Source organism: Phalacrocorax aristotelis, chromosome 15, assembly GCF_949628215.1.
Source record: "Phalacrocorax aristotelis chromosome 15, bGulAri2.1, whole genome shotgun sequence".
In the NCBI taxonomy this organism is placed as follows: domain Eukaryota; kingdom Metazoa; phylum Chordata; class Aves; order Suliformes; family Phalacrocoracidae; genus Phalacrocorax; species Phalacrocorax aristotelis.
The window spans coordinates 8,324,989-8,337,042 of NC_134290.1; the positions used below are offsets into that span (position 1 = coordinate 8,324,989).

At 44.4% G+C, this 12,054-nt stretch overlaps 1 protein-coding gene across 7 annotated transcripts in view; it reads left to right on the forward strand.

The window, feature by feature from the left end:
• Positions 1 to 12,054, forward strand: part of SSH1 (slingshot protein phosphatase 1) — a 41,249-nt gene that overhangs the window by 20,460 nt on the left and 8,735 nt on the right. For 6 of the 7 annotated variants that reach the window (XR_012663268.1, XM_075110807.1, XM_075110811.1 and 3 more), the window contains 9 exons: positions 825 to 928; positions 2,747 to 2,811; positions 3,585 to 3,706; positions 5,875 to 5,943; positions 6,378 to 6,443; positions 7,757 to 7,951; positions 8,201 to 8,294; positions 9,694 to 9,822; positions 11,375 to 11,421. Coding sequence is in view for 6 of the 7 variants with exons in the window: in XM_075110807.1 (XP_074966908.1) it covers positions 825 to 928; positions 2,747 to 2,811; positions 3,585 to 3,706; positions 5,875 to 5,943; positions 6,378 to 6,443; positions 7,757 to 7,951; positions 8,201 to 8,294; positions 9,694 to 9,822; positions 11,375 to 11,421 (891 nt within the window). In the remaining variant the exon portion in view is untranslated. Of the gene's footprint in view, positions 1 to 824; positions 929 to 2,746; positions 2,812 to 3,584; positions 3,707 to 5,830; positions 6,071 to 6,377; positions 6,444 to 7,756; positions 7,952 to 8,200; positions 8,295 to 9,693; positions 9,823 to 11,374; positions 11,422 to 12,054 lie in introns of those variants that run through there. The other variant, XM_075110812.1, reaches the window with a different exon arrangement.

Below are 12,054 nucleotides of genomic sequence, written 5' to 3' on the forward strand. Positions count from 1 at the left end.
TGTGGGAAATGCGAACTTTACCGCATATGTCCAAGTCTATTTCTAAAATGCTCGTGAGTGCATTATGGTACTATGTAATTAGGCTTGTGCTGGTGCTTACTGTAACTACTGATTTTGTTCAGCCTCCTCTTTAGTTATGTACTGGGGCCTGTGTGTCGTTGACTCTGTGGAAATATCATTATGTATTTGCACATATTGTGACCTGCCTCCTTATCAGTGGTATTTTCCAGGATGGCTGTGTAGCGTTTCTGTTTAGCGAGAGCAAAGCAAAATCTTTGCTATTGTGTCAGTTGTTTTTCTCCCTGAGGTTTCAGTGCAGCTTCCTTTCTCTTGTGATGTGCAGGTTTCATCTGCCCTCCCTTCCTCTTTAAATATACAGACAACTTATGGTTGCATGTTCTTGTTTTTGCATTCCAAAGAAATCTCAAGAACTGAAATTAGTAGGAACTGATTGACTCAGAACCTGATCTTCAGTTATTTTACAGGTCTAAGCCTGTAAAAAATCTTACCCTCTACTGTTTTTAAGTTGCAGAATTTGATAATCAAATGATAAAGTCATTTCCAGCCCATGACAGCTCAGGCAAGTATCTCCTGCTGAGGCCAAGTAATAAAATGTTGGTGGAAAATGCCACATGAACAATCCATTAATAACCCTGGAGCCATGCCATGCAAGTGGCAGGATCAAACTTTAGGAACAGCTTCTTCTGGCAAAATCCTACGATGTTTTAGTGAGGGGAAGCCCTTCTTCGCTAGACATACACACCTGAGCGTGCATTTTACTGATATTTCCTCTCAGTTGACTTCCTCTGTCATTTGTTTTCCAGCCTAAGCGAGAGCTTTTTCATGGTGAAAGGCGCAGCCCTTTTCTTACAACAAGGAAACAGCTCCCAGGGCCAGCGAAGTCTCCAGCATCCTCACAAACATGCAGGTAGTGGATTAAACCACCTACTGAACTCCTTTCTCCCTCTTGCTGTGCTGCTTATCCCATCCATGAGGACTGGGTGATAGCATGCCTGGGTGGGTGGATGGCTCCTCAGATTGTCATAGTGGGCCTTGTACAACCTGCTGAGTAAAACCAGGTTTTCAGCCCACTTGATTTGAATGGGAATGCATGATTATTGAGTCTTTGTTTGAACTTTTGTCGTTATCTTGGCACTGTAACTGGAGTAGAAATTTATTCTCTGCGGACGTTATGGTATTCAGCATGGCATTCTTTAGGCAAGGAAGCCTGCTGAGCCAGAAGGTCTGTGCTGAATATGTATCCCTGTTTTCTATAGCCGCAGATGAAGAAACGTCACTTGTGCTTCAGTGATTTGATCTTTGCCTTCCCCTTTGGCCTGTGGGGAGGAAAATTGGATGGGCTGAGTCACAGGGCCTCTTCTGTAGTTATCGAGGTACTGATTCAGCACGGCAGGGACATTTCTCCGAGTGTTCTCCCAGCTTCCAGTAATCTGAAGCTTGGGACTTTCAGTGCCAGCTGACAGCATTTGTTCTTTCGAAACTACCTGTTGCTGGGTTTGTTTGATGTTGCCGATAAGAGTGAGGAATGTTTTAACAGGATTTGGGTCCCTGGGTAGACATGTATTTCTTAGCTCTTTATATACCCTTTCCTGGTTTCAGGAAAATCCCCTTTTCAGTTAACTCATCACAATCTGGCCTGAAGAGTTTATTGCAGTTGAAGAACAGATTGTCTTTCTTCCCCCAGTCTGCTCTAGTGTGCCAAACTGGTGGGAAGGAGTGGTAGGGAGTTGTATGGTGAACATACATAAGGACTGATAAGCAGACAGGGGGTTCAGGAAAGTGGATTCTACTGACCCAGTGCTTTTATGCCTTTTGTGTTTGACGGTTTTGGAATAAATGATTACTGAGAAAGAAGAAATAAGATCATCGGGGCATTTTGAGAGCAGGAGCATGTGGGAAAGGCACAGTGTGGTACTGTGTGTCTGCTGCTTAGTAAACACTCAAAGCACAAAGAGGGTGTTTGAATGCCAAGCTTGGCTTTGGGTTTCTTTAATTGTCAGCAATTTCATATATCCAGCAAACATCCTACGGAAGGAATTTTATCTTGTATGGAAAGTTATGAGTGCATTACCAAGTTATTAGATGTGAACTTGTTTTGTTTTCTTGTAGATTCCTTGTTCCTTTCCCTTGCTTTCACCAAACAGAAATGTACCCATTGCCCTAGAGCCTAAGGGACTTTTTGCATGAGCAGCACTTTGAGTTAGAAGGGATCCATCACCCAAACCAGGCCACTCCTGCAGCCCTTCCTCTGCAGAAGTTTCTCATGTTCAGATATACCCTCCATAAGGCCAGTGGGCTGATCCCATGATACTATGTGTGTTTCACAAGTCAAAATTTTTCTTTTCTCCTTTGTTCCGGTTGTTTTTTTTTTTAAGTCAGAGTTGTTCCTTCTGCCTCTTCCTCCCATGTCCTCAGTGCCCATATCTTCCTGACTTCTCTGAGATGCTGTAACAGGAATAGTATCATCATTTGTGCCAGTTACAGGTGGTCTCAATGTATTTGGTAGCTTCCAAATACCATACGGTCAAGTTCTCACACAGCCAGATAATGCTCATCCAAGAACCATATTTCTGTTAGAATTCTGGGGGATAGCAAAGTTAATTGGCCTCCCTTAAATGGTATCTTTTGACTTAGAAACATCCCATTTAATTAAAGGTCAAGACTGCTGATGCTTAGTGCAGCAAGTGAGAGACCCTTTACTATTATTTCTCTGCTTTCTCTGCAGGTGATTTGCCCCAGCACCTCCAGGTGATGATCAACCTCCTTCGCTGTGAGGATAGGATCAAACTGGTAAGAAAAGATGTGTTTTCCTGCTCTCCTTTCTGTTGGAGGCATTTGAAACAGACCTGCAGAGGTTCATGAAAAGCCTTGGCAAATCCTAGGTTTCAGAGTCAGCTTAACTCTGTGCTGGTTGCCAGCCCTACCGCATTTTCCTGCCCACTCCTTTTGCCCTGGTCCTTATGTCCAGGTAATGAGTTGGGTCAGGAAGCTGACCTGTCTGAAGTGTTTGTTTTGTTAGATTTGATTTTTTTAGTCAGCTGACAAATGCTAATACATGAGAAGAGACAGGAGCTTGCTGATGCTAGTGGACACTCTTAACTCAGTCTTGAAATTGCATCCAAATGGGGCTGGGCTTTCGTTTAAAATCTGCAGAGGCTGTAAAAGCCACTGCAGAAAAGCCTGTCAGTTATCCCCTCCAGCATGACTAACATATTTCAGTGAAGGCTTGTGAATGGAAGAATCCTCTGAGCCTGCCTCTGTTCTCAGTTCAGTGCATGACCAATATTTTTACCAGCTTTCTAGTTGAACCTCTTTAGAACTTGAGGTTCTGTTTTGTATTTGTCCGAACTGGGCAGGTAATCTAGTCTAATCTTCTCCCCACCTGATGCCAAGTCAAACTGGCAACTGGCATTGCTGGAAGATGGACTGTCTCTCCCAGTGTCTTTCATACTGTAGCTAAATAAAGCTTTTGGGCAGGAGTGCACCTTAAAAAAACACTAGGCAGCAATGGAAGTAATAATTATCCAAAAGCTAGTTTGCAGAGATTGATGACCTTTTTCTAGGCTGTCCGTTTGGAAAGTGTGTGGACAGACCGAGTCCGGTACATGGTGGTTGTGTACAGCAGTGGACGACAGGACACGGAAGAGAATATTCTGCTGGGTGTGGATTTCTCCAGCAAGGAGAGGTATGCCTAAGGCGAGGCTGGGCTTGGCAATCAGGCAGGCTGGGTTCTCTGGAGAGCCTGTCAACACCAAAGCATCCCCAAGCAGTTAGTTTACATGTATCTGCAAATTCTAGCAAGAAGGAGGACATGTATTGCGTTTTCTGACCAATTATGAGGGCGAGAGGGTGATTTTTTTTGTTCCGGAAAGCTTTCAGTCTCCTTGGAACCTCTGGGCAGTTGTGGGCAAAAGCGTTCAAGTGTAATCCATCTGTAGGGCTGTGGCATCTGTGGTAGTTTGCTGTCTGCTCACTACAAAATGCTCTTGCAGACACATTTGCAAAACTGGAACTTATTCTACCCACCAGACTCCAAGCCTGTTGATGGTATGATGCAATGGAGCTGGTTTTTGGGGGGTTGCTTAGTTGCCAAATAATATCAAAAAACAATACTGCAAAATTACCTCCAAAACCAACAAACAAATATGTCAGTAATGAGCTGTTTCTTTTGTCTAACTGATAAGAGCACTTAATATTTTGAAAGGCAAATAAAATATTTTGTTATCACAGACCCTCTCACATTATTCCAGTTCTAGGTGAGTAAACCAAGGCAGAAAAGCTCTTGGCTTGGAGAGACAGGGCTGGTTTGGCAGAGCTGGAGTTAGAAGTCAGAGCTTCCAGGCTGTTGTTTCTGTTCTCCGATGATTTAGCAGGCTGCCATGTTGTGCTGGTGCAGCCAGTGTGACTTTGTTTTCTCTTTGGAAAATCTCAGTGGTCGTTTCCATTGCTATAAGTAGAAGGGGGGAGCTTTTGCACTGCAGTGAGACCTGTAGGGAAACTCCTAGCTGTGCCTTCCTGATAAGATTATGGTCATTGGCTTTGATGCTGCCTTTTGTATATGCCGTTAGTGTTACAGAGGAAATTCTAATGTAGCTTTTCCTTATGGCACACGTAGTGTGCAACAGCAGTGAATGTTTGCTGTCATCTTCAAATCTGAAACAGCCTCGCAATAATTTGCTCCTGGTACTTATTGATGTGAGACAAGAGGAAAGATGAAAAACTTATGACAAATCCATCCTAACTGTAAGGTTAGCTGCCATTTCAGTTACTGTCTCCCCTGCAAGCCAAAGTTTTTGTTAATTAAGGGTAAGTCTCATGCATAAAGAAGTCAGTTGTCGTTAGCAACTTCAGTGAGTGATTCCACAGCTCCGTGTTGGGGCTGAAATGTTGCTGTTGAGCTGTAAGTGTTCTGACTGCTGACAGTTTGACTAGTCAGGTGCTTTTGTGGGTTTTATTCTTTTTATGTGTGTTTAATAAAAAACATTTTTTTTTCTTGCAAAGCTCTGAAATACATGTTATCCACATGTGTGTTCAGACTGGCCTGTCAGACCCTTTGATCCGCTTTAGAAAGTGACTGAAAGCTTAAAAAAGAAAGAAAAAGAACAAAACAAAACCTGAGTTTGTTGCTAACTGGCTGTTGCTGTATACATCCCAATTTCCTTTAAAACTTTAATATCTCAGTAGCTTAATTATTTACTAGTTGAAAGTTACTGGCCTCTTACTCTAGTACCGTTTTCTTGCCAGATTGCACCTCTGAAATGAAAGTGTCCTTTTGGGCTAGGTAAACTCATAAAATCCATTTTTGTCTTTTCTACCAGCCAGAGTGATGAAGTGAAAATCGAACACGCAGTCCTTTGAAAGGCCTCTTGGGTCCTCTTCGGAAAGGGGAGGTGGCTGCTCTGCCACCTACCAAGGCTTGCTTTCTGCCTTGCTTTAGTGAGCTGAATCTCAGCAGCCAGATCACTGCAACCTGCTTTTATGTCCTGTTAGGGAACTGCCTTGCACTGAGCTTAGGAGGGTGAGAGAGCAGGGAAGATGATGGGGCAAATACTGCAGTGCTTTCTGGCTGGCTCTGGAGGGGGAAAGAAGAACTGGTAATTTTGATTCTCACTCTGTGGTGTTTCTTCAGCCCTGTGGAGCAATCACCATGCTAATATCTATCAGAGTAGGCGTTTAGACTTCAGCTGCCAGTCTCCTTGTGTGCTGAGCATTTACGGCCTAAGATATTACTCTAGGAATTACTAGAGCAAGACTTGAGGATTTTAAAAATTAAAGAGTATTAATAATTTAGGATATTGACATGACCGCATTGTGGCCTATATTTAACATCCTGTATAACAATCTCTCTTCCAGTAAAAGCTGCACTATAGGAATGGTTCTTCGACTGTGGAGTGATACTAAAATCCATCTTGATGGTGATGGGTAAGAAACCACATTAAAAGGATAAATGTCCTTCCCTACTTGGGGGCTGCTCTAGGAGAGATTCTCCATCACCTTGCAAATGAAGTTCCAATTTTGGATTCATGGCTGCAGTCCTCTTATTCAGACAGTGAGTTTTTGTCTTGTTGCCCTCAAACTGCTCGGTGGAACCTGTGATACCCAGTGAATGTTCTCTGAAATCCCACTGAAGGGGTGGAGCTCCCATTCCTGGCAGCCTACGCTGGGAAGGGTGTCCGCTTGCCTTTTCTTATTTGGGAGGATGCTGGAAAATCGATGATACAAATTCTCATCCCTGATTCTTTTTGACTGTGAGTGCCCCTGTAGCTGCCTTGGAATAGCTGTTTGTAGAGTGCAGCTTGTGATGCAGACAAGAACAGTTTCTGACTGGTGTTTTTTTCCCCCCCTCTCTCTGTTAGTGGCTTCAGCGTGAGCACTGCAGGCAGAATGCACATCTTCAAGCCAGTGTCGGTGCAAGCCATGTGGTATGTGTGTTAATTAGCTTTATTGAAAAAGAGACTGCCATTTCTGTGAATAAATTAGAAACAAATAAACAAGCTGTATTTTAGCATTCTCCATAATTGGTATTTCGTGAGCTGCAGCAGAGATGCGGCTTCCCTGTGTCAGCAGGTAGCAGTTCTATAAAGGGACTAAGAACACTCATCCAAACCAGGATCTTCTGCTTCTGTTCAGAGCAGCAATGTGCTCTTCAATATAAGGGAAATGGCACTAATGAGATGAATAAATATGAAAGACCAACTTGAATTCATCAAGCTGCAAACCCAGTCTTTCCTCTCTCTGCATATTTTTTTAACTGGCTGAAGGAGGAATCTTGGGACCCATTGCCAATCTGATGGCATTCCCTGTGTTCTGCCTCATTACTGGGGCCAGGTTGGGGTTCCTGCCGTGCGGAAACTTGCTGTGCCGCCCCGGGTGCCTGTTCACCTTTCAGCTCCTGTCACCCCTCCCATGTACAGGGATTCCAAAACACTGAAGCAGAGGTGGCTGAATCAGCAGCAGCTGTGCCAGTGAATTCCTCCTTGAAGAGGCTGCTACTCAGCCCCCCACAGAACAAATGCATCTCTCTTGGCCTGGGCAGTTTGCTGGCTCCTGCTGAAGCCTTGAGAGATCCCCGTCCTTGCGGCATCTGATAGGGAAAAGATACAGATGTAGAAAGGCATGTCGTGCCAGGGATGATTTGGTACGGGAACAAATGAAACTCTTGTTCCTGTCATTTTTTTAACTCAGCCCCTCCTGTTGGCAGCCTTAGATGTGGTTAATGTATTCAGTACAATGACATCTTCGGAGTAGAGCCTTAAAAAAAACTAAAAAAAAATGAGGAGCGAAGGAAGGAAAAAGTAATGCTAGAATTTGCAAAAACAAATGACCCAATCTGGGCCTTGTCCCTGGAGCATGTCAGGGGCCAAGAATGCTGGTAAATATGCATTTGACTCTTTGCTGAAGGTGGTTTGAAAATTGTCCATGTTCTTTATTTTTCTTTGGTCTGGCTTTACAAGTTAGCTAATGATTAGATCCCAGAGCGACTTGTGCCTTGTGCTTGCCTGTTAATCAGGAGAAGATTTCAGCCTCTGCCTTGGACTGCCTCTTGAGCAGGCCTCCAAGGTGCAGTTTGTGTCCGCTCTGAACTCTGATAGAATAAATCTGCTGCTCTCAAAGAGCAAACTGCAACAAACGATAATGAAAATCACCTTTTTTTTCCTCTGTGAAAAGCTCTCAGATCCTGCTATGTCTGTTCCTGCTGCTCACATCTGCCCAAATTCGTTCTCCAAACTTGCAGGTCTGCTTTACAGATCCTCCATAAAGCCTGTGAAGTTGCAAGAAGGTACAACTACTTTCCAGGTGGGATGGCCTTGGTCTGGGCCACATACTACGAGAGCTGCATCAGCTCCGACCAGAGCTGCATCAATGAGTGGAATGCAATGCAGGACCTGGAGTCCACCCGTCCCGACTCTCCAGCCCTGTTTGTTGACAAGTCAGTTCTGAATTTTATTACAAGTTGGCTTGGCTCATGAGAGAAATCTCCCCTTCTCCCTTGTTTTCCTCCAGTGGTTCATTTCCTTTCTCTTCATAAATGTTCATAAATGTCTTCAAATGTTTTTCTTCCATTATTCTCATAAAAATTGCTTTTAATACAAGTCTTTACCACCACTCCTCTCTACAGTCGGAGTTACACCGTATGTTCACTGCCAGCTTGGAGACATCCTCTCCTTTTTCTTTTCAGGCCAACTGAAAGGGAACGAACAGAACGGCTCATTAAAGCCAAACTCCGGAGCATCATGATGAGCAAAGACCTGGAAAATGTGACTTCTAAGGAGGTAAATATAAAAATTCCTGCTATCTTATTCTTCCTGCTAGACTCTTTTTCCAGAGAGTGCTGCGCTGACGAAGAGACACCATATGACTAGGTGTCACTGGCTTTCGAGTCTATTTCCAACTGTTCCATAAAGGCTCTGCTCTTTGGCTTTGCTATACCTGTTTCTCCAGAAGGGAAATCGGGGTAATACCAACATCAGAGTGAATTTTTCAAGACCTTAGTAACAAGAATGTGACTTTCAAGAGCATTGTGCCTCTGGTTCTTTGCCAACAGAGTGGCACCAGAGGCGTTGCCTGCATTATAGTTGGTTGTACATGCACATCGACATGCACATGTAGGCATGTCCAGGCAATGAATTTGCAGCCCCTTGTTCTTCACTGCACCCCTGTGAATTATGCACGTAAAGGCAGCACTCTCAAAGGATGCAGTTGGTGGCTTAAGGCCTTGCAGTTGTGTTAAATGAGCGTCCTGATGGTCACTTGCTCATGGGCAGTGCAGAGCGAAGTACATGCCTGCCTTCCTCCTTGATGACTTCATTTTAAGGTTTATTTTCTTTGTTCCTGAACAAATGTCAGAAGGGCTTCCAGACAACATTTTGCATGTGAGTTTATGGATGGAAAAATCACAACGCAAGGCTAAAGCTAGTTTGGCTTCATCCCACAGGCTGGTGCAAATATGTCCAGCCACAGCGCAGACATATTCAGAGCAAATGGCAATAGTTCTTTCTGGGTTGGGTTTTCATTTGTTCTTCAAGGGAGACTATTAACATGCAGGGCTTTCCTTCCTAAAGCTTAGCACTGAAAGCTTTGGCTACACTCTTGCGTAACAGCAGCGTTACAAGTTGTAGGCGTAAGCTATGAACTCGTCTGTCTCTGTACATGTTCTTGGTGCAGTCAAAATGCTTTGATTTTTGCTGTAACCGTTTTCCATAGCGGGTTAAATAACTGCATCTTCCTAAAGCTGAGGTGCAGTGAGAGGACTGTATGTCTGTGCCCTGGCATTTTAAAAAGGGAGAATACTGGAGATATCTCTCTTCACCAACACTGCTGCCGTTATTCACTCCTTGCTTCTAATGGGTTTCATGTTTGTTAGCTGTGCTCCAAGGTCTTGGTTTTTATCTCTCGAATTATTTTTAAGAAGCAGGTACCCCAAAATACTATCTTTTTTTTTTTTTTTTTAAACTCGGATTTTATCTGAAGCTTTATTTACAGATCTTAAATCTGGGGGCCTAGGATATTTGGAGAGATGCCACATAGTGATATTTCTTGTCTCCAAAAGGCTGAATCCCTCTTGCTGTTTTTAATGAAGTACAGAAAAAGTGTTTTGCAGAGGAGTGCCAACAAATGTTTCTATGGAATAGACATGATTCTAGGTGGCATCCTTTGTTTTCTTCTGTGCAGATACGAAACGAGCTGGAGAAACACATGAATTGCAACTTGAAGGAATTCAAGGAATTTATAGACAATGAAATGCTGCTTATACTGGGTCAGATGGACAAACCATCTCTGATTTTTGATCACTTATATCTGGTAAGCTGCTACATTAGGAATTCCAGAATAGCAGGAGGCTCAGTGGGAATGTTCTGACAAGTCATTGGGCTCAGGGAAAACTGGATTTGGTGTCAAGGCTCACTTGTGCAGCATGAGCAAGAGGTACAGCCCGCTATCCCACCCTTTGTGCAGACTTCACCCCAGGACCTGTATTGCTTGTAAAAGCCCACAGTAGAGAAGCCCTTTTTTTTCTAGCTGCGTTCTTGTTTCTGGGACTTGATATAATGGTTCTTTCCTGGCAGGTTGACCCTGTTTCAGCTCATACCATGGTGTCACAGTTTAACCCCAGCTGGCAACTAAGGCCCACACAGCCACTCACTCACTCCCCTGCCCCAGTGGGATGGGAGAAAGAATCGGAAGAGTAAAAGCAAGAAAACTCGTGGGTTGAGATAAAGACAGTTTAAGTAAAGCAAAAACCATGCACACAAGCAAAGCAAAACAAGGAATTTATTCACTCCTTCCCATGGGCAGGCAGGTGTTCAGCCATCCCCAGGAAGGCAGATCACCATTGTGTGTAACGGTGACTTGGGAAGACAAACACTCCCAACGTCCCCCCCTTCCTCCTTCTTCCCCCAGCTCTACACGCTGAGCATGACATCATATGGTGTGGGACATCCCTTTGGCCAGTTGGTCTCAGCTGTCCCAGCTGTGTCCCCTCCGGCTTCTGGTGGACCCCCAGCCCACTTGCTGGTGGGGTGAGAAGCAGAAGAGACCTTGGCTCTGTGTAAGCCCTGCTCAGCAGGAAAGAAAACATCCCTGTGTTATTAATGCTATTTCCAGCACAAATCCAAAACACAGCCTCATGCTAGCTACTATGGAGAAAATTAACTCTTTCCCAGCCAAAACCAGCACATTCATGTGCTGTTCCAGCTTTTGCAGAAGCAAAGAATGGTGTGTGTTTTGTCTCATCTCTTGCCACTAGATGGTACTCCAAGCAAAACCAGGCACTGCCATCTCGAACAAAGACTTCCTTGAGATGAACACATTTGTGCCCGTTATGCATGGGTCTTTTTCTTTTTTTTCTTTCTTTCTGGAGAGAGTCAGAGGAAGCGCTCATGTTTGAGGGCAAAACTTGCTTTTTAAACCCTTTTTAGCCTTCTGTTTTGCAGGTATGGGGGGGTAACCACCCCCATAGCTTTCAGGATTTGCCTCACTTCTCATATACCTGTGATCTCAGTCATGTCACACGTAATCATTTTCTCTCCGTGTGCTATTTATCTCTGTGTTAAAAAACCCAGAGCAGCTGAGGCAGTGATTTGGGATGTGCTCTGTCACATGCTGGCCTACAACTAACTCCTTAGGTCAGGACGTAATGCCCTTGTCCCCTCCTTCAGGAGATCCCTGCCTATTCAGGAGAGGACATCTCTGTGCTGAGCCGCAGTGCTGGTTGCCCTGGTGCAGCCTGGTCCTGTTTCAGAGGCTACTACCAATATTTCAGTTAGCAGCTAAGGAAGATTGCTGAGGCTGGGGAATTGCAGAACCTTAGAAAAAAGGGGGCTCCTTTGAAACGTGTGTTTTGTGGCTGTTGCAGGGGTCCGAGTGGAACGCCTCCAACCTCGAGGAGCTGCAGGGCTCAGGGTGAGTACTGCACCTTTCAAGCACCAGCTGTAGACTCTGAAACCTCCAGTCATTTGCCTTCAACTTACGCTCAGGTCTCTTGAGATGACATATGACGTTTGTGGACTGTAGGGTGAGTCTGGGCCCATTCCCAGCAATGTGGGTAATGTACTGTCAAGACCTTGGTTGAGAAACCTTTCCTACCTCATTTCTATCAATCACATGTAGAGTGGAAATAACAAAACTTCCCGTTTGTGAAGTACATCAAGATCTCCAAACCCCCGCTATGGGTAGCAGCTGAGCGTGAAATGGCCATACATAGTGTTGTGTCAGGTGTGAATTCCTGCAGGCTGCAGAAGAGCAAATACTGTAGTGCTAAGCTTAGGAAAAAAAACTCTATCTAAATGGGGCAGAACTTCCTGTGGATGAGCAATCTCCATCTCACCTGCCCAGACTGGCAGCTGCAGGGCTGTCTTTCACCACGCTCTCATCACCGCACCACTTCTTGGCTTGATTTACCTTCACGCTTTTTGGACGAGTGATAATTTTGCATATAAATATTTGCTGCTTGCCCAAGGCATGCACCAACCCTGATGTAAGAAACTGAAAAATATTGCTCAACAGCATGACTAAAAATGTTTCATTTGGAGTCTT